Source organism: Acanthaster planci, linkage group LG05, assembly GCF_054643075.1.
Source record: "Acanthaster planci isolate LZ-2023a linkage group LG05, COTS_SCS, whole genome shotgun sequence".
Classification (NCBI taxonomy): Eukaryota; Metazoa; Echinodermata; class Asteroidea; order Valvatida; family Acanthasteridae; genus Acanthaster; species Acanthaster planci.
The window spans coordinates 11,542,393-11,564,060 of NC_141781.1; the positions used below are offsets into that span (position 1 = coordinate 11,542,393).

At 41.7% G+C, this 21,668-nt stretch overlaps 3 protein-coding genes across 5 annotated transcripts in view; 1 reads left to right on the forward strand and 2 right to left on the reverse strand.

Moving 5' to 3' along the window:
* Window positions 1–665: 665 nt before the first annotated feature.
* Window positions 666–6,168, reverse strand: psma4 (proteasome 20S subunit alpha 4). Its single transcript, XM_022240299.2, has 8 exons — window positions 6,059–6,168; window positions 4,501–4,543; window positions 3,906–4,068; window positions 3,306–3,383; window positions 3,011–3,099; window positions 2,481–2,611; window positions 2,036–2,159; window positions 666–1,699 (listed from the first exon to the last, which is right to left on the reverse strand). Exons 1-8 carry the CDS (start codon window positions 6,059–6,061, stop codon window positions 1,536–1,538), a joined length of 795 nt encoding a protein of 264 aa, XP_022095991.1. The 5' UTR covers window positions 6,062–6,168; the 3' UTR covers window positions 666–1,535.
* Window positions 6,169–6,256: 88 nt separating this feature from the next.
* On the forward strand, window positions 6,257–12,353 carry slc25a46 (solute carrier family 25 member 46). 2 transcript variants are annotated; one of them, XM_022240278.2, is made up of 6 exons: window positions 6,257–6,455; window positions 7,048–7,148; window positions 7,575–7,652; window positions 8,270–8,370; window positions 8,801–8,915; window positions 9,481–12,353. In XM_022240278.2, exons 1-6 carry the CDS (start codon window positions 6,314–6,316, stop codon window positions 10,102–10,104), a joined length of 1,161 nt encoding a protein of 386 aa, XP_022095970.1. In that variant the 5' UTR covers window positions 6,257–6,313; the 3' UTR covers window positions 10,105–12,353. The 2 variants fall into 2 exon arrangements, with proteins under 2 accessions (XP_022095970.1, XP_022095979.1); XM_022240287.2 differs by lacking the exon at window positions 7,048–7,148.
* Window positions 12,354–12,798: 445 nt separating this feature from the next.
* The window catches only part of snx27 (sorting nexin 27), a 55,131-nt gene continuing 46,261 nt past the window's right edge, over window positions 12,799–21,668 (reverse strand). For both annotated transcript variants that reach the window (XM_022240254.2, XM_022240245.2), the window contains 4 exons: window positions 21,407–21,556; window positions 20,384–20,512; window positions 17,707–17,886; window positions 12,799–17,140 (listed from right to left, as the gene is read on the reverse strand). In XM_022240254.2, the coding sequence (XP_022095946.2) occupies window positions 17,063–17,140; window positions 17,707–17,886; window positions 20,384–20,512; window positions 21,407–21,556 (537 nt within the window). In that variant the 3' untranslated portion in view covers window positions 12,799–17,062. The remainder of the gene's footprint in view (window positions 17,141–17,706; window positions 17,887–20,383; window positions 20,513–21,406; window positions 21,557–21,668) is intronic.

Here is a 21,668-nt window from a genome sequence, read left to right on the forward strand (position 1 = left end):
ACCTGGATGGAAGTAAGGACCACAGTCCTAAAGTGCAGTGCTTGAGAAGACACTCGAGCCCTGGGGTCAGCGTATGTGGATACGAGGAGTGAGCAGCTTTAAACTGTATGGTTGTAATGGGGAGTCGTGTAGCCCAATTTAACAGAACAGCTCTGCAGGAAATGTTGCTCAGCAAATTTCTTGTGCAGATTAAAAATCAGCCGGGAACCAGTCACAATAAATACACCATGAATGGCATTTGCTGAACAAATCCTTTTTTTGCTAAGGCCATGTCAAAGTTACTTCGCTTTGGCTTGAAATTGCACAGACTTCTATAGGAATTGGCTGCAGCCACTACCGTAGACTTGTGCAAAATTTCAAGCCACAACACATGGCCTTAGCATATGTCTATGGTAATTGGTCCATGAGTCAAAGGCTCAAGTACAAGAGTGAATTCAATGATAGTAGGCCCTAATAATAAAAAAGGCATAAAAAGACACAGAAAAAGTGTGAGTGGTCGGTCCAAAGCCTGATGGAATAGACTGGTGACCCACTAATCTGAAAGACCAGCTCAAATGTGGTGGCACACTTCATAACAGCAAATCGTGGGGCTTTTGCAAGATGGCACAGGGACGCATACATTGCCACTTCAGAAAACCAATCAAACGACCACAAGCCAATCAGTGTTCTTTTCAAGAAGCCTGCTTTATACAGGACATGACATATAGGGGCACATCTAATTACCTTTTATTAATTTTTATTTTCTGTGTTTTTGTGTGTTTGAGAAACCCATATGGGTATGAAAGTGCTTGTCAACCATGTCAAATTAAGCTTCCCTTTTTCTGTACTGAATACCATAAGTACAAAAAAGTTGTTTAAACAAAAATTTACTGAGACTAAAATGTTAGTCCAACTATCAAACAAAAATAACACAATAATGCAAACTACTACCTCTCACAACCAGTGGAATTTTATATTTCTCCACCGATGAAGGACAAACACCAGTCTAAACCCTACACATAGAAAATGTTGCACATTGCTATTAGACTGAAATACACTCAAATTATCACTTTTATTAACCACTTTTTAAGTGACGGACTTTCATAGCGTGAATTAGAATAATTAGGTTATAAACTTCAGGAGAATTTGAGTCAAAACTGTACCATTGCCTCAAGCACGTGCACTGATTTTGAAAAGTTGATTTTACTGTAAAAAAGCAGTTATCCATGTGGAATATGTTTTAAATGTGGGATTCATGTTGGCGGACGACTGTTTGGTGCAATAAAATAGCTTCAAAAAGATAACCAAATAAACCAGGATTTATGTCAGTGCTGGAGAATGACAGCTTTTATGTGATGACTTATCCAAGTGTTTCACAGCAAGTCCTTGTTGGTTGAGGTCTGTAGCGTAGAGTGCTGGCTACGATTGAAACTTTCAGGCGCCAGGCAGTCAATAGAGTGAAATGAAGTCGCAAGTCAAGTCATAAAAATTGTCAACTACATGTGCATGGAGAAGCTGGAACGGGTCACTGAGATCAAGGGGGGAATGGAGGGACGTCAGTGGCTCGCGGAGGCAGAGGATTTCTCCTTCTCTTTCTTCTTTTCAGCTTCAATCTTGGCTTCATTATCTTCGTACTCCTTGATGGCCACCTCCAGCTCGCTGAGTGGCATGATGCGGATCTTGGTTTTGTTGTCTTCCCTCGTTAGTGTGGCAATCTCGACTGCGATGCAAGTGAAGAAACCATATCAGTTTTTAAGGCAACTGTTATTTTGTGGTGTACCTTGACCAAAAAATGACACAATTTGCTCTGATCTGTACAAACAATTTAAGTGGTTTTCTGTCCTGTTTTTATTCAATGTCTAGTCACATTACTCATTTAATAACAGCAAGACAAAAATAGAGGCCATTTTCATAAATCTGCAAACTTGAAACAGGGTAACGGCACTGTTACAGCTAAGCCCATCTTCACAGGGTTTATAGGTTATTGTGCACAGTTGAAGAAAACACAGCCTGCTAAACCCTGACATGACGAGCATGCTCCCTGACAGTCACTCACTTTTTTCTGGTGTGATCTTGGTCATGTCCAGTGTTTTACTGAGGGTCTTCAGAGCCAGTTGTAGCGCCGCCTTCAGATCCACGCCTTCTTGCTTGTACTCCTGCTTCAGCAGGGATACTGCTGCCTGTTTTCAAAGGGAAAATGGCCGGTGACAAGTTCTGAAGATCAAATGCAATGAACACACAACATATATCATTCTTGTAATTCAAAAAAAGTCACTGAGCTAGGAACTCCCTGGAGCATCCTTCCACTGAAGTGTAACATTACTGAAGGCATGCACTTCAACACTGTCCAAATTTACCAAGTCACTCAGTGAATGCCGGGTGCCTAATTCTTGTTGATGGCAAATGTTAGATTACGCTGGTTTTTAGACTGCATTGTCACTGGTATCTATTGTGATCCGCAGCAGTTAACCTGAATATATGCAATTTTGTTTCCAACTTACAGCACTGTTGTTTCCGATGCATGTCGCTTTCCAGCCACCATAGTTGCCGCTGGGATCACTCTGGTAGAGCTGGAAGCCATAATGCTTGTCCCACCCCATGTACAGGATGGACACACCAAACGGCCTCTTGCCTGCAAGACACACCAGGGGTCACTGTGGTAACACTCTTACTAAAGGATTTCTTCAACACATACACTCCTGGAAAAGTCTTAGTAGCTGTGCACATACACTTAAGTTTTCGTTCAGAGTAACACTGTTCCTTAAACAGCTTGAGGGAGAGTATTGTCTTCCAGCTTAGTATCAGAACAACTTGACAGGATGCCTGAAAACCAAATGCGTACACCAAAAGCTGGGGGTGTTGACAGGATAGTTATTCCCAGTATAAAGTACAATGCTGGAAGGTTGAAGATAACCCTTGGCAGTGTAACAGGTGCCAATGGCTACAACACAAGTCAACACGAACTGGGAAAAGGTTGACTGGTCATACATTGAACCATCAATACAGGGAGATGTTGGGGTGAGTATCTTACCGCCTGCCTGTGTGTAGAACTGTTTGACATCACATAACGTGCTGACAAGCTGCTCACAAGGCATTGGTTCTTGGTACTGGAGTAAATATCTTGAGGGGAAAAAAAGGAAAAACCAAGAAAAAGCAAGCACGAATAAAGGAATGAATATCCAGTTTCCTCTATACAATTGTTCAAATATTCCCAAGCATTCAAGCCTGCTCCAGGAACATTTCAAATCTATGCCATATCAAGCACCAACATGATCTGAAGGCAGTGTTTTATTGGCAAATACCGATATCAGAACTAATGGGCCTACCTCTGTGCTATGAGTCTGAGTTCATTGGTGAGGACGTTTGCATCTGAGGTGATTCCTGACACACTGCACGCCATATTACTGTAAAATGTAAAAAAAAGAAAAATAAATGCTTCCTAAACAAGATATAATGCAAATTAAGTACAGACAAGGAAAAGGAACGTGATCAGTAACTGAAGATATCAAGGTTGACTGGTTGCTGGACCGACTTCCCCTAGTCTTGAGTTAGTTACTTCAGTGAATTGCGATGAATGGATACCCTGTTATTGTTCATGCCCCCATATTACGAGTGATTATTCTTACGAAGGGAATTTCGATGAGCCTGTGATGTACCACAGCTGAAAATGCAGGGGTAACAAAGACTTTCTGCTTCACAGACATGAAATCTAAGGCGGCATCCGAATCTCTTGTCTAGAGCTAGGTCTAGGTCTTTGCTTCATTGGGAATGCGTGGAGACGCGCAGACAATAGACCTAGCCGTAGCTCTGGAAGCCTGTTTCGGCACGGCCTAAGACAGATATCTCCATGAAAAAAAAACCTATGAACTTGATGTCACCAACAAACTTGCCCTGCATCGAATGAATATCTCAACCAATCTGCTTACTCGTAAAGCTTGTAGATCTTGTCTGAGAAGACCACCTCGTCTAACAGCTTGTGCGTGTTCCTTCTCTCGGCAGCCAGCAGCACGCCGTCGGATGCTAGGATTCCCAGGGAAGTGCCGGCATGGCCAATCGCCTCCATGGCATACTCTACCTGATACAATCGCCCTGTCCAACCAAAATCAGATCGCAGAGCAGGATTAAAGTACAGCTTTCGGAAAATGATGACAATTCTGATATTTTCCCGAAAACTGTTGAATTGTGAAAGTAGTGGACAAAATCATCTACAGTCATAACAAACACAGCCTGTGAACACATTGAGCTCCATCAAATGCCATAATTCATTTAATATAACCAAGAAAAATTTGAACATGGTTGATCAATTATTGAAACGCAGTGAATGCTGAGACTATAACAATAAAAAATGTTCACTTACGGCCACATATAAGCCGTGCTTTCTTTCTTTCTTCCAGCAATTTCCATTGAATTTGTAATTTTCATTTTTCAAGGGAGATGCATTTAATTAAACCACAAAGCATTATTTAGTTCAAGCAACCAGACCTACAAATTTAAAAATGAAAATGTTACACAAAATTTTACCTTCAGGCGAAAAGATGGTCGTCCTTGAATCATATCTACGAGACTGTTGATAGAAGTAAGCACATGTAAAGGACACATTACACAAAAACTATATTTTGACCAGATGTGGCAAGGAGACCTTTACCCACAAAATTTATCAAAATCCGACCGTTTTCGCTCAACACAAGCACAACACTTTATACACTTTTCGACGCCTCTCCCATTCAAATACGTGTGCCTAGATTTGGCTGGCACAACAACTCTATGGAGGAACATGGTCCTCTAACAAAACAGCCGTAGTCGGGGCACAAGATGTATTGATCCGGAAATAGTCGTTGGTCGCATTCCCAAACATCACGATCAACAAGTCTTGTGCCCACAGCACGTGTAGGCCACTCATGCGTGCATCTGGGAGGACCATGTTCACCCAAAGAGTTATTGTGGTAGCAAAATCTCGGCACACGTATTTGAATGGGTGAAGGCGTAGAAAGGTTTAAGTGTTGTGCGTGTGTCAAGCGAAAACGGTCGGATTTTGACAGATTTTGAAGTTGGAAATATCACTAAAGCCCCAAAAGTTTGCCTTTGTCATTTAAGAAAGCCAGTAGGTGGTGAAAAAGGTATTTTTGGTGAGTCTTTGGAATTTTTAGAACTGTCATCTCGTTACTGTAAGTAATATTGTAGAGTGTAAGGTTGACCCATCCAGTCCAAACTTCGAAAAAGAGGAATACTAACGTTCCACTCAGTAGAGATATAATCTAATCATAAATATGCCTAGTAATTCAGTATCAAAATAATGTGTACATTTTACCATGACTTGCAGACACAGTAAACAGGTAAGCCCACATTAGGCATGTTTGGGTATTGGCTGGCACTGGGTTAACTTGATATTACTCAAACACCAGCCTTTGAGTTTCTTTTTATAGAAGGGCCGTTAATGTAGTCAGGTGGGAACGGTGGTGGTATTGTTATGCCACAACGATAGCGTCTGTCCAAACTATAGTTCCAACTGTAGTGCTGCAGTTGGGCTGGCCCAACTATTGTTGATCAGTTTCTATAGAAAGTTTCTCAACATTATCAAAGTTTATGCATCTGACACTTGACACAATTCGTCTAAAATATGGCACTTCATCTATGACATGACACCGTAAACAATATGACTTTGGCACATGCTGGGCACATGCACAACGGTGCAGTAGTTGGGCCAGCCCAACTTTAGCATGTAGCCTTTTTGTACGCTAGACCTTTAGTATAGCACTCTAGTTGGGACAGTCCCAACTATGGTTGGGACTGATGTTATAGTTGGAGCGTAACATTATGTGCCCAGCCTACACAGTCAGACAGTGTGCTAGACGCTAGACGCGGCCGCGGACACATGGGACATTCGGAGTGACAATGCAAAAAACTTTCTTTGCATCACGTGCTTCAATTTCAGCTGTTTTCATCACACAGTAAACCTCTTAACAACGCATCCAATATTCTTCACGCAGAGTAACTCCTTAGATTCTAAACTATATGCTTAGTTTAACAATAAAGGTTTTGATTTGACTGAAACTTGAAATTTTCTCCCCACGTCACCTACCATTTTTGCCGGGTTCTGAGTGATATTTTCCCACAATACTCCTCGATAGTTCGTTTGCTGCTTGCGACTCAATTTCTCAACTCCACTCGGCAAAGATGAGATTTTATAGCCTTTTTGGGCTTGATCGAAGTGACAAAACGGGCGCTTTGATTAAATGTTTTAATGAATTTTGGGCGATTTATTGGGCTATAAATGGGAACGTCGAGAGCCAAGCGGTGATGATCATGCGAGTCGAGTCGCAAAGTTTCCTGTGCAATGCTCAGCGATAAAATGGCCCATAGAGACATTTTTGGTGGGAATGAAGAGCGCGCTGTTAGACCCAAGACTCAAATGTCTGGGGCACAGGAGAAGCTGGTGACAGAAATGGAGAATGCGGCACCAAAGCAAGAGCAGACGGGTGCGTGTTTTGGCTCATGTTGCTGGACCATGCATAGGTTACACACTCGTGTCTGCCATATATACTAACACTATGGGCTACATCATGGTTGGACGTTGTCTTCATTTCACGTAGTACGGTCAGGGAGCCCACCTGGGCTAGGGCTACATGTAGTCTGAGTAACTTGGACCCTACAAATCGCATTTTTTTTACATTTGGGTATGGTCAGGCGATAGTAGGGTCCAAGTACCCCATGGCTTTTGCTGGCATTAGGGCCTAATTTATTTCACTCAAAATAGCTCGTACCCCTACTCTAAATCCTCTGAATTCACCTCTAAAAAGTCTAATGCACCCATCTATGGATTAAGTGAGAAATGGGGATTCCAATAATGATAATGTGGTTCACTCACATATGGGAAGAAAAGAGAAATTTCCCCTTCAAACATGTCAAATCGGAAATGCTCTTGTCCACGAGCTTGAAACTGCCGTCTTTCCTCAAATAGCGATTTGACCTCAAATAGCGATTTGACAACATCACGGCATGCTGTGTTGGCACAAGCACATTGACGATTTTTATGTGTATTTTAATTTATCAATTTCTTTTTTGATTCAGAGATTATACAGAGATTTGCAGGCCTTGGTCTTGGCATTGCTACCTTACTCACAGAGAACGTCTTGTCTCATCCTTTCATAGTCTTCAGACGACAGTGTCAGGTATATCACAATATATGACATGATTCTTCAGTCTGGCGCCCTATCTTTTACTTTACAGTAAATGTGTCCACAAAATCTGGGCCCCATTTCTCAGAGCTTTTGAGTAGAAAGTATTGCCAGGCACCAGTTTTAAAGTGTCAAGCCAGGAATCAGCCGGAAACTCGGGCATAAGGAAGATGTACTGCACAGCTTTGTGGCTGGTAACTGGTTTAACTGATTTTTGTTTTGCAGAGTGAAAGATTTCTGTGCTTAAAAAAATTACATGTGTGTGCTTAGCATCTCCATGGAAAAAACCCCTGCAAGAAAGCGATTACAGAAAGTTGTTACATTTTTGTTAATTCTCTTAAAATCAGTAGTTCAAGTGTTGTCAAGATTTTTGGACAATGAAACAATGCCCCACTTGCTTTTTTAATTTTGGGGCTACAGGTTAACCATCATGCATACCGATATCATCTACAGCCCTTTTCAGTGGTGCAAGTGATTGTCAACCTCCAGAGACACCAGGTATGCACTGTTTGTATTAGAAAAGCACTTTGTTTTTTACTGAGATTAGCCTAGGGAAAGACAGTTATTTCCTGATCGGAACACTCAAAATGAGCCTGCTGCATTAGGGAGCATAGCAGGACCAAGGCAAGCTCATGAACAGGGAATTCTGTGAAGAATTTTTTTCAGATCAGACACTTAAAAGCAAGTCCATACATCGCTCCAAAAATGGCCAGAACTTACTGTAAGACGGATGTTACAGGCAAACCCTATGAGACTGATCTAAAAAATTGTAGGTGTTTTCTAAGTGAATACCTCAATGTTTTCAGTGCCAAATTTGACTTGTTTATGAGGACATTTTATTGCTTTCAGATGGCTGGTAAGTCACTGCAGGGAAAAATTAGTGGCATCCCTATATGGAATTCTTTCCGTTAATTTTGTCAAAATAGATGCCGATGTATGCCATAAGAAATTGAAAAATATGATTCAAAGTCTTGTACTGCTCTTGTAACTCCTTGAAGTTCCTCTCTCTTTTTGTCCTGACATTCCAGTGGCGTGCGTGATATCTTAAAGCCGACCTGCTCTCAGTTCACTCCAAAGAGATGATCTCAGAGAGCTCTCATTTTTATCTTTGGCAGGGCATAGCTACCATGTGGAAGGGCCTTGGTAGTGCCTTTGTGGTTCAGGGTATCGGTCTGGGCAGTGAGACGGTCATCAGTGAGGTCTCACCACTGGCAAAGTATGACAGAGTTTTAACACAGTAACACATCAGGAAATGTCTAACTTTCTAGCTCAAAACTTCAGCATTTGGAGCATTTTTTGCCCGTATGGAATATTCATAATGAAGTGAGCCTTTTGATTCACAACACAACTTTCAAGTCATTGAAATTACTGTTACACAGCAGAAGTGCAAGTACAGTGTGCACTGTGTGGCTATGAGTTTTCCTTTGCGAACAAATGTTAGAGTACACCGACTTAAAAATGTGAAATACATTTGTACCTGTAATTTAAATGTGAACTACATGTACATTGATCCATACAGAAGATTTTGTACAAAGTTTTTAACATTAAAGAATAATGACTGCTTTCTCTATATCTTGAAAAGTAAACAAGGCTTTTGTTATCAGAAATGCCGTTTTACATTTTTATTTCATAAATATTTGTGGCAGAGAAATCCACGTCTATAGCACCATTAAGCAGCTGTGTGGGCATCTAACACTGAAGGCCATCAGTGCAGCCATCACCATGCCATTCGTCTCAGCTAGTCTTGTAGAAATCGTTCAGGTAAATCAGTGCACATTGACAGCATCAGTCATCAAATACCATGTCCTGACCCCCTTCTGAAGTGGCCCTCTGCCTCCAGTTTTGATTAACCTCAGCTCTCAAGGTACTGTTTTGGGGAACTGTCTTGAGGAGTCCTTCCAAAATGATCCTCTCTGCAGGAAACGAGTGGTACATTCTTTGACCGTAGGCCTTTAATGCTCCATACAATGACCTTCCTTCAACCTTCAAAATCCTAAATTTAAGTAGAAGAGTAAGCGAATGAAGTTGGCCTTTGGGGCTTGTCTGCTGTACCCCATGGTAAAATGTCTTCTGCCTAAGATGTAACATGATACCCCTTAGTTCCCTGCAAATTTGCTGTTGCAATTTTTTTTCAATTGAAGGAGCTTTTTGGCCCAAACCAGGCCACATCTGAATTACTTGGTTATGGTCAGAAATGCCATTCGCTGGTGGCTGCAGAAAGTTTCCATGCCAAATGATTTGGACAAAGCTTTACCATGTGTAGACGTGCAAAGCACTGTGGGACCATTTGCCAATATCATGCAACACGTCTTGTCCATCCCTCCAGAGTGACATAGCCAGTGAGCGGCCAGGAGTCTTCGACTGCATCAAGGAGGGTCTGTACCGCCTGCTGGGCTGGGGCGTGCCCCAGACCTCCAACCTCCTGCCGATGTACACCCTGCTGCTCCCTACTGTGCTCCACTCCCTCCTCAAGTACATCCTCTCCTCCATAGTCCAGTTCGTCCTGTTGCAGGTCATGCGCCGCGCCCGCGAGGCGGGTCACCCGACGGACCGCCCCGAGGGAGAGCCCCTCCCCATCCCGAGGAGCGTCATGGAAGAGTACTTCCCGGAACTCCTTGCCAAATTTGCAGGGAACCTGTTCGCCGACGCCCTGCTGTACCCACTCGAGACAGTCACCGTTAGGCTGCACCTGCAGGGAACGAGGACGATAATTGACAACACCGACCACGGCTATGGGGTGATACCCGTAAGCACGCGCTATGAGGGCATGCTGGACTGCTGGACGGCAATCATGGCCGATGAGGGGACTTCAGGATTGTACAAGGGCTTTGGCGCCCTCTTACTACAGTACGCACTCCATGCTACAATTTTGAAAGTCATACAAGTTATATTCACAAAACTAGCTGAGGATTTCAGTATTGGAGTCAAGAAGGACGCTCCCCCAGAGTAGCACAGACGGCCGGAAGGCATTGGTTCCCGTTTCAATTTCTGACAAGCTCAAAGATCACTGGGATGATGCATCTCCAAAGTGGTGAGAATTGATGTTAATCAGCTGCCACATGGAAACCACGTCTGTTAACCATGACATGATGAGCATTTAACCATTAAAAAGATGACAAGTATCTTTGATACACAACTCCTTAATGTGACATTTGACTCGGTGACCTCCGCTACTTGTTCCATTACTGCTCCTGTTTCGGTTGCGAATCCCCTTCTGTGTCTCTCCCGTTCTGTGTTGCCCGGGGACCAATTACGTCTCTTGTAGCATTTTGTTAGTTCCGAACTGTCACATGTCAAATCTACGAAACACTTGTCAAAAGTTCTTTCTCACATTGGTACATGCTTATATGCATATTATGCTTTTTTTTTACCCGTAACTTTCAAACTGAAAGGCACTCTGGCTACCGTCTAACTGGTGAAAAAAACAAAGAGAAGATGGGACAACGTAACATTTGAACAGCCTTGTTGGTTTACGCACATTAAGATCGTGTCTTCTCCGTGGCAAACTGTGCGCACGTACACAAAGGAGTCGTCACACAGTCCTATGCTGAATGTCAGCCCAATGGGTGTGTGGGGATACTGTCGCTTAACAAAGTGCCTGTTGATGCTGTTGTTTGGTACCAAGAAGCCTCTCGTGTAAAGACAGTCAGTGGGGTATTGGCAACCTGTGACCGTTCAAATTATATGGACTACCTGTGGGAAAGTCCTGGCATCAAGTACGGGTACAGTTAACCACAGTTTGGCCCCCAACGCTCCAGTGATGGATGGTTTGCCTGCTTTATTTGACCATCTGGAGCCAAGGGGCATCGTTGCATTTCTGATTATCAGTAATTTTTTTCAGTAATCATGTACAGATAGGTTAACCGTTGACATCAAGATAACTGTGTGAGATGGCAGCAAGCATGAAGCACATGTACCTGTACATACATGTACATTGGTTTCGCATGTGTTTCTCCATATGCTTGGATCCACGAAATGTTGCGTGCACATTACCCTCGGGTCGCATTGCGCCAACAGGTAAACAATTATCTTTCTGCCATCTTGAAAGAACCATGCGGTGTAAGAACGTACGCACGGTCTGATGGAGAGTTTGCTCTCGTTTGATACCCATGGGTCATACTCCTGCCGTTTGTACTGTCGGGAGTTCATTCATGACGAGTAACACGCTCGACTACAGCCATGAGAAATGCAACCAATGGCATAATGTGAGTTACAATCAGATGTCAAGACTGGTTTGACGCGGGCTGTTCAAATGTGACTGCATGTACACATCAGTAGGAAATGAATGGCCAAAAATCAAACCATAGTTTTTGCTTGAACTTGCCAAAGTTTGCCTCGAGTGTAGTTATTTCCATGTCTTATTGCATCAAGCTACATCATAGCCTACATGATGCTGTCGGGTCTGTTCGTGCATCCCTTGGGTGAAATACATACATGTATAATTGCATAACACTGGTTAACAATTTAAAGAAGCTACCTAGGCAGTAACAATCAGTTATATCAGTGGTTTCATTGTTTTTGCTGCTGCAAAAAAGCATGAGTTGTCGGGGCTCTTTGTTATGAATATGAATGTACATATATGCTGTGCACGATCAGTGGATCTACGCGATCACTTGATCTTTGAACAATCAATCAATCTTACTGCAAGATTTGATCCTGCCATCAGTAATTTTTTTTTAAATTCAGGGTTCCAGAAAATTTGTTCCAAAAGGGAGTCAAGTTTGAGATTTTATACAAAAGTGAACAATTGAGCATGGCAATCAGGTGACTGTGCAGATGAGTAGATCCCGCCAACATATGTATTTATGAATTTCAAATATTTGCTACATTATATTAGGTGCGAGAAGTACAAAATCCCCAAAAGCTCTCAATTGTACCTCTCTTCAAAATAAATAAATTACTTCCAAAGTCATTTGTGTTTATATTTTCAAGATTTTTAAACCAATTTCTAGGAATCTCACCAAAACATTTTCTATTTTCAGAGATGTCACTCAATGAACGTCCAAAAAGCAATTATTGTATACATGTATGTGCTTCAAATGTCATTTGATGGATTCTTTTCTCATTTTGCAATATTGAGATGCTTTTCTTTACTTCCTCTTCTGAAGTGACTTTCAGAATCATGTGGTCTTTATCAGTGTATGAACTTGCCCTCGTTAACCCCAATGATAAATAAATTTCAGAAATATATAACCTTTACATTGTCTACCATCTTGTACTTGCTTGAAAATGCATAATTCATCACAGTGATTTGACAAAACAATATGCACTGCATTTAAGTCAGTGCGGGTGACTGGATGTTGTCCACACAAATGCCCCCCCCTCTTTTCCCTATTTGTATCTATTATTTTAACTTAAACGTAAAGTATCTTTAGCCAGGACATTTCAGGTAGTAACCTACAGGCAAAAAGATCACCTACATTGAAGCATGCACTTTTCTTACAAGTACATTGCTGACCTAGATGAAGCTTTTAGAAAGTTTTGAGATTTTTCTCCAAAATCAGATTTGCTGGCACTTGGAAGAAAATCAGGGAAGGGCTGGGTTCTGTATCAAAACCAATCTGCCCTGAAGTACATGCATATATTAAACTGCAGTGAAAATGGCATCATATTTTCACTGAAGCAAAATGCTCAAGACAACTGCTTTCAATGTAAAAGTTATTTTTTTATTACAGATATGATTTATACATAATTATAAGAGGCCGCCGTAAGTATACAACAAATTACATCTTAAGCCTGCAAATATCTAGAAAACTAAACATTTCTTATACCTTTTGATGTGCAGCAGTACTTGGGATGTCACTGTTTTGAATGAAATGAAAGGCTTATTAATTTGTAAGCAGCCCTCTTGGGCTGGAGTTTTTTTTATACCTGTTTCTAAACTTGTACTTGGTATTGAGACCACAAGCTGAAAGCACATGATTGGTCATTTGTGTTCATGAATATTTAACATGCTCAGGCTATGCTCACATTTAGATATATGAACTTAATACTCGTACCACAATGTGTTCTGTACTCGAGTATATTCTTCATGGTGAATATACAACACTTTTTAAAGAAAAATTGACATAATTTTTCCATGGCAGAGGCACAATGATTTACAAGGAAAGAAAAACATTTTATCTTGCTGCTTCCTTAGGGTTTGGGAGACAGTAATCCTATTTCGCGATAACACACTTCTTTGAGGGACAGTTAGGGAAAACTAACCCAACCTGCATCTTTCTACCAAATGTCTTGTACACTCTGCAAGACTCCTCCACAATATTTAGAGTCCAACACCACACCTGACTTTGATCTGGGCTACTACGGTATGCCTGGCACACCTACACCATATCATGCTTCTCCTACAATCAAATGACCCCCAAAATGTGAAAGAACCAAAAATACTGACTTTGAATCGACAAGCGAACATCACTTAATCCTTGCTCTAATGGTTTATGCTATCACGTACTAATGGTGAAGACATGGTCACAAACTATAACGGAGGAACTTGGAGCTTTATGTCCACTGAAGCAGCTTGGGAATTGGGAGTACAGTGAAAAGTAACTGTGTTCAATTGCGTAATGTGTGTTTTGCCAAAGTACCAGACAAATATTTTGTACTAACTGTAACTATTATGTGAGGAACTACTGGGCCAACACAGAAGTCCATATATCCTACCTTCAGCAGCACAATCTGAGTAGGCCTACTTCAATTTCAGTTGTAAGTCAGGCATTTCATGTTCCTAATGGGGCACTTTCTACATTTTGGTGTGCTTGTGAGTGCCTACCAGAACTGTTCAATACCCAGATATCTTATGCTAAGAGAGAAAAAAGCGTGCCCAATGAAAAACTGTATGTACAAAACTGACGGTTTTTGCCCTTTTTCCATCCAATTTCATGATGAAAAAGATATCAGCACAAGTCTACAAAATGAAACAATATACCTGGAAGAGATTTTTTGTGAATATATTTTTGAATATATATATACACATATTTGTATCTTTCACATATCTACTGCTAAGGCAAAAGTCTTGATATTCAAATAACAGTGATGAATATGTATATTCTATGAATATTTAATGTATGCTACTGTCCAGTCTAGTTTTGCTGTTCATCTGCTTTTGATGTCCTTGTTTTTTCACGCAGCTGCTTTGAAGTTGCGGTTTGTGTCTGACCTCTGTCATGTCACTTATTTGACCAGTTTGAAAAAAATCACGAGTAAAACTCACTAAAACGGAACAGAAACTGTCTATCAAATACTCATAGTCATTTAGAATTTCCACTAAATGCTTCTCAAATCTCAATATATTTATATATAACTTGAGGCAAAATGAGCCATTCTTTAAGGGAGTGTTGCAGTGGTATATACATATTTGACAAAATTAAAAGTCCCAGAATTCCAATTCAGCAGGAGCAGATGCCTAAACAATCTTGTGACGACTGATTCTGTTGTATTCTCACAATAAATGAGCAACAATGAACCATTTGATGCTCATTTCAGAATCTACTGTCAATGAAGTGAATAATTTCTCTACTGCAAGTATTTACTAAATTTAATAACTTCAATTTCCATACCATCCCTAGTGTAGTAATTTCATCAACCAATGTTTTGGTTGGCAACTATGTATTCTCTATGAAGTACATCATCTCAATAACAAATCAAATGGTACTTTGCTGATAATAAAATCTTTGAAGCATTACTGGCCAATAATACTGGTACCAGAAAGGGTTCCATTTTTATAATTCTATAAACAGACACGATGAAGATTCTTGGCTCATCAAGCATAATGAGCGTGCTGCTATTTCGACACATGACGATGTACCTAGTTGATCAATATTCATAGAGTATGCTAATATATGTAAATCAAGGTATTCAAGGCAAGCACTGTGTACCATAAGGGTAGCATCTCCCAGATTTCCCAAAAAGTACATGACACATTTAGCATTCAATTTTACAAGCATAAACTAGGAATAAAAGACGATTCAACAATTTTGAACACTGGCAAACAGGGAAGTCTGTCCTTCCAACGTGTTAGTGAACTACAGCTACAAATCTGAAAGAAATTATTTATGTGATGAGAAAAAAAAGCAAAACAAAACAAAAGCAAGAACTACGCGTACAGTGTCTGTACACCCCCCCAAAAAAGAAAATCTCTTTTGGGGGCCCTTCTTCAAAGGTGCCACAGGGATACATGCTAAAACGCGGCAAAAGTTAACTGAAAAAGATTTCAAAAACTGGGCATTAAATAAATCATTGATATTCTATACTGTTCAGCACCAACACTGAAAGCTCGTAGGGATTCTGTAAATCATGACAAAGACTATCACCGTGTTATACAAAAAAGGTTGGAGCCTAGAGGCTTAATACATACTGATTTACAATCAGTACGGTATAGTTCATATCCTCGTATGATCAGGGATACTGTGAATTTGGATCTAAGGATGAATGACACTGGTCTACCTGGGGCATTAGGGGGTTGACAATGACCAAAGCATGGTTCAAGAAATTGTGGCAACAGGTGACCACGTTGAAGGCTTTCTTAATGATGCAAATCTAGGATGCAAGCTGTGTTGAAAAATGTAACTTGGGACACAGAAAGTCTGCACTTTGTCAGACCTCAGCAAGAAGAAGTGGCATTATGTTTTTAACATAAGAGTAGCACAAAGTCCTTTTGGTGGGGAAAGACCATGTGTACAGGTTTGTGTGTGCTTAAAAGGGGGTGGTGCTGAGTATACGCCACCAACGTCTGCTGCGTACAAGGAGGGCGGGGTGCCCTGTTGAAATGATCCCCGTCAGGCCCCCTGGACTTTGCCGGTGATGAGGGGGTGATTCGGGTCAGAGCAGATGGGACTATCACAAGGATGATGGCATGTAACTCGGTGTGCCGGGCTGCCCCCCACCCCAGATCAAGAGCGAGTCATTTTTGCACACTGTCTGCCAGAGTGCTTATACTGCCACAGACGAAGGCCTTGAGCTGTATCTGAGTGATCTGGTGCTGAAGGGTGAGATTGGAAGTAAATGAAATATCCAGGACAAAATCATCAGCACTGAAAGGGCTATGGTGTAAACATGCATTTTCCTAAAATACCTATTTCTTGTGTTCTATATCAACTTTTACATAAAAGCACCTTAACAGCAAACATGGGATTTTCCAGAATTTTGAAGACATTTTCAAAATATCCTGAATTCGGGAAAATCCCGACGAAAAGATCCTGAAATCGGGAAAAATCCTGACACATCTCACCCCTGGGTGCTCAAGCTGTCTATGGGAATGTCTTATTCAAATACACATGCGTAGAGTCAGTCTGACTTAAGTCACCCTTCTGAGTAATAATGTTGGGAAGGGGAAAAACACGAAAGGTGTAATAACATATTCTTGCATTCTGTGTACAATTATATGGACTACAACTCCCAGCTCTCTGTACAATAAGAAGCATACATGTAGAATGCAGCAAATATTCAAAGAATACAGTAACCACTAAGTGAAGACAGGATACCACTTTAATAATTGTGTACAGATCTAGTGATTAACCCACAAAGGTTTACTTGACCAGTTTCAAATGTACTAGTTGAAAATAAAAAGGGTGCTTTGTTATCCACAGAGACTGTTTTCTACATATTTCTTAGATTTGGCTGCTGAATGTCACCGGAAATGAATATTTTCTCTCATTTTGTACAACTTAATATTTATGCACTTCGTCAAGCTGGATTCTGACCTCCTTTGCAAAGCGCAAGATGTATTTACAGTAGGAGGATGCAAATGATGTATAATGTTTAATTACATGTCTCATCAATATTCCATACTATGTCATAGGTACATGTGTTTGTCAATATTCATACAGGTGTGTTCCAGTAAACAAGGCAATGTGATCGTTCCTGTACAGCGTCAGTCCATCTTCAATCAAGGTTTGCTCAGAGGTCGTTCCTCAGAGGTCGTCCTCATTGAGTGTGTCGAAGATTTTACCAGTCTGCGGCTCCGTCCTGGCCCTGCCATTCGCTGAATCCTGTCCCGTGAAGAAGAGAAGTAAACAGGCAAAACTGTACCCAAGCCTCATGTAGTTCCAAATGACTATTGTGAACAGGTTGCTTAGCAACGCATGGAAAATACAGTGGCATGACCTGAGCCTACCGTAGTTTCATGGGCGCTCCAGTTTGGATATGTGACCCACCATTCCAAAACCTGGCCAAGGTGGAAAATGTTCTCATGTTTGACAATTTCTCTCGCCAGCTGTTAATTCTGTCAAACATTCTGTCCGTGGGAACTTTGGTAGTCACAGGCAATGAAAGTTGCATTCTTTATTGAATAATTTATGGATCATTTTCCTTTTAATAAGCTTCTAGTAACAGAAATTACGCAACTGGTCAACTGTACTAACGAGAAAATTCACGAAAGTCCTGTTGACCAGTTTTATGATTTGTATAACTATGGATCTAGCTATGGGGATGAATAAAAATCAACATCAGTTTAATAATAGCTTGTATTCGTAAGTCTGGTTTTGGACTGGTGGATCACATACGCTCCCATCATCTCTTTACCACACTGGCCCCTGAGGCGGCCTCATACAAGTACCTTCATCTTTTGTGATGCTAGGGCCTGTGCTTTCTCCTCCTCTTCTTCGTCGTCGTCGTCTTCTTCTTCGTCTTCGTCTTCTTCCTCTTCTCCGCTGTCATCTTGCTGGTGGTTGGCACTGTCTTGGGCCCATTGGATCTCCTTCAGAATGCGGTCCACGCACTCATGCATGAAGTCAAACTGCGAGAGATAACAGTGTGGCATACAGGAGCTGCTCTTTTGCGTCACTGTTGCGTTTTTCCGACAAGTGGCTGCTAAGAAGTATGCTTGGCCGTCAATACAAATGCAAAAGAATAACTAACCACTTGCTGCCGGGTGGATTTTTCTTTCCGTTATAAAAATTCTTCAAAATTCATCATTTCATTTAATGGCTGTTTATACCAAAATGAAGGACTCTTTGGGCACTGAATATTTCAGCCAGGCTTGCAGCCTTGGAAAAAGAGCCCAGATTGTGCGGTGTTGCGTAAGATTCTTTCGTTCCTGAAACCCGGCACAATGCACTGCTGATCTCTTTTCAATAGGGGCCAGATTAGTGTGCAGCGGTGCTGTGTGGCTCATCGCTGCGGTGGTGGAGAGCTTTTGTCCCCGGTGGTAATCCGCTCGCTCTAAATGCCTCAAACTGAGGTATACTGTTTCAAAACAAGGCTGGTTTATCTCCACTATTGACAGTGAAAAAATGTGGGTCATGCCCAGCAGCTCAGTCTTTTGTGCCGAGCACAGTCTTTTGTTATAAGGCCCAACTCTTTTGTCCCAGTTCTGGGCTCCCTGGCTCTGCATATAAAGCCTATGTACCCGAAAACGGGTTGCCCGGCAGGTAGTGGTTAAAGTCCCACAAAGTGATAAAAAACACTAAACGCTCTACTAAATAATGAATGCAAATGAAACCCCTCTTTAAAATCAATGGGACAAATGAACAAATTTGAGGCACAAATCGAAAAACAACCAAAGGGTAACTTTTCTGCAAACTTTGGCTGCCCATACAAATGTTAGGCAAAATGAAAGTGGGCTATTTATCTAGCCCACTTTAGCAACAATGGACTGTCAATGCATGAAGTAGTCTTTGCTCCCTTGGGATTAAAACAGCTTAATACGCGGGTATTTCCGGTGCAAATGGCCAAACAAACATTAATGCCGTATTTGCCCACATCGGTACCCATTTATACTCCTGGGTGGAGAGAGCCCAGTAGGGGCAAAGAGACTTGCCCTAGGTCACAACATGTGACCAGCAGCTGCATTCAACCCCCCCCCGGCCTATGATTAAGAGCTCCCAGCCTAAACCATTGGGCCCTGTGCCCCTGGTGAGGAGCAGCAGGAGTGATTCTCATTCAACCAAAGGTTTGGTGAAGATTTCATGACAAGGCTTTAGTCACAGAGATTTCTGAGTATCTTCTTGCAAATCCTGTAGCATTCACTAACAAAAGCTGTATAAAAACATAAAACTAGATGAAACTTGAATGCTCTGGTTTTCAAAAAAAAAAAAAAAAAGCAAATGTGGGTGTCTTATTTTAAAATGGCTGCATAAATGCCTACTTTCCGGGCCAATTTCACGGGTATGTTCAGTGGGGAATACTACTAACCAATGAAGCCCCGAACCAAATTGTTAAAGTATTATCCTGCAGTACAGTGGGGTGTGTATTGCCATGGACTGGTCCTTTACCTAACTCCGAGGGCGTATGTAGAATCCTACTGAAATCGGAGGATTGTGGACTGTTAGGATTAATTTCTATCAGCAACTAGCTATGCCTGACTGGGCTCTTATTCAGCTGTAAGGATATGAAACTCCGGATCCAGGAAGAACTCTTTGGATAAAATGAAGAATATTTGCATATGGCATTCACTCTTATTCATTGCATTAATTTTGGAGTACACATGTTTACATTACATACCTACTGTGGACATTCCTTTGTTTTCGTGCAGTTAAGAAAACTCAGTGACAATACTCATTTTTCTTCAACCAGGAACAAGATTTTTGGCTGGTTATTTGTACAAGGTTTCCTTGACTATTCCTCTTAATTTTACTATGGATGATCCCTACCCCAAAATGCCTCTAAACCCTTTTTCCAGAAAGAGGGGGAAACCTTGTGTGGACATGTGCAAGTCCACACAACGCTATCATACCCTGCATCATGTGGACTTCTTTTGTGCAGAGGTCCACACTATGTATGACACGCCTGTACATCAACTGCCAATGATGCAGTCAGTGATGCAATGGTCTTATACTTCAATACTTCAAGGTTCTGCACAATTTCTATCTGATCAGAAGGAGGGCTGTTATTTTGGGGAGAAGTAATCTTTCTATGCAACATCTTTTGCCAGTGCATTAGAGGCATTTCGGTCGGATGATGTTACCTATTTGCGACAAAATTCAATCCTGCATTCAGACTAACGCTGGGTTCAAAATATCTCTCTGCTGGTAATGCTGTGCTTTAGCCACTCAGCAAACCACAAGCAGTGAACTGCCATCACTTGGTTCTTCTTGCAACTTTATTTCTTCAGTTTGAAATCTTCTCAATGCGGTATCATGAAAAGCACTCACTGACATCACTCACTGGTTTGCTCAGTTGGGACTATGTATCTTGTTCAGTTGGTGAAGCACCATCACACTGGTCTGTGGGTCATGGGTTTGCAACCTGCATAGTAAAAGTTCACAGAGGAACAGGATCACAAGGAGCCTTACGTATTTAGTGTAGATCCTGACCCATCGTGGCCTCTTGCCCTCCTTGGCGTACTCAAAGCAGAATGCCATGCCTTCGTCATCCGTCTCGTACTGCTGGATCTCACCCCACTGGAAGCTGGGAACTTGCTCCTGATGTCACAAAAGCAGAAACAAAGCCATTAAGCCATACCTATTTCAGGGTTGCCGTTGGGGGATGAAGGCAAATCCATGAAGAATCCAGCAGAGGTGTTGTTAACTTGATAATAAAATTCTGTAAATTTCAGGGGTATTCGAAAGTGAACAAGGCATGAGCTCTCTCTCAAATAGCTGTGATTATGAGATATTATCCTTAATTTTTATCTACAAAGTTGCAAAAAGCAGCACAACTTGAGTGATCAAACCCTTCAAAATTTTTCGGTCAAAAATCTGGTGACATCGTCACATCCCTGCTACTTCCTTTAACCAAACTAGGAACCAATAAGATTAGAGTCACTGATGCACAGGAGAACTCAAATAGGCTGTTGAACAGGTCGCCTTTGGATTCTCTGTGCAGTAGGACTGCAAACTCCTGGGGCCATGCTAAAGTTCACTTGAAAATCAAATAAATTAAACGGGGCACAAAAAAGTGCACTGCGACACTTATTCAAAATAAAAGTTCCATTTCCGACCCGAGGGGTCTACGCTTCATCAGTAACTATACGACCCAACAGCAGCAACCGTGCTTTCAGGATGAGGGAGACTGATGCAAAGTTGACGAGCAGAATCAATTTTGGAACGATCACAGCATCCTTTATGGTGACAAGACGGGGAGTTGCAAGGTTTGATTACGAAAACATGGGACAAGGCGAGATGGTATGGAGCTGTGTGTGATTGCTAACAGAGTCATGTAACACTGACCGTTCCCCGCGACGCTGTGCGCACTTCCATTGGCTTGATCTCTTTGGCGACCGCATTAAATTGACCAACACCCAAATGACATGTACATGTACGTACAGCAGCTAGCAAGAGGCCATTTGCTCTCTCGAGACTGCATTGGTGACTCACCTCCAACGTTCCATCCTCTTTGCAGGCCTGGAGTTTGAACAAACTGAAGCCTAGGATGGGGATGACGTGGCCTGTCTTTCTGGCGTCGCAGGGACAGTGGGGAAAACAGATCTCACCGTAGCCATCTAGACTCCGGGCTATCTTTAAGTACTGCACCCCAGGAAAAAGGGAGTGTACTGGTAATTTTGTCTCTTCTTACAACAAGTTGGCAAGTGCTAAAAAGTACTGGTATTAAGCATAAAATCTCTTCATATAATGAGAA

Coding starts and splice junctions, on each gene's coding strand:
- psma4 (XM_022240299.2), bottom strand. Junction 4,069..4,500: donor GACCATCTTTTCGCCTGAAG/GTAAAATTTTGT, acceptor TTGGTTGGACAG/GGCGATTGTATCAGGTAGAG. Junction 2,612..3,010: donor GTTCTACACACAGGCAGGCG/GTAAGATACTCA, acceptor TGTGTCTTGCAG/GCAAGAGGCCGTTTGGTGTG.
- slc25a46 (XM_022240278.2), top strand. CDS start 6,314: ATGCTCAGCGATAAAATGGCCCATAGAGACATTTTTGGTGGGAATGAA. Junction 7,149..7,574: donor TCTTCAGACGACAGTGTCAG/GTATATCACAAT, acceptor TTGGGGCTACAG/GTTAACCATCATGCATACCG. Junction 7,653..8,269: donor TCAACCTCCAGAGACACCAG/GTATGCACTGTT, acceptor TATCTTTGGCAG/GGCATAGCTACCATGTGGAA.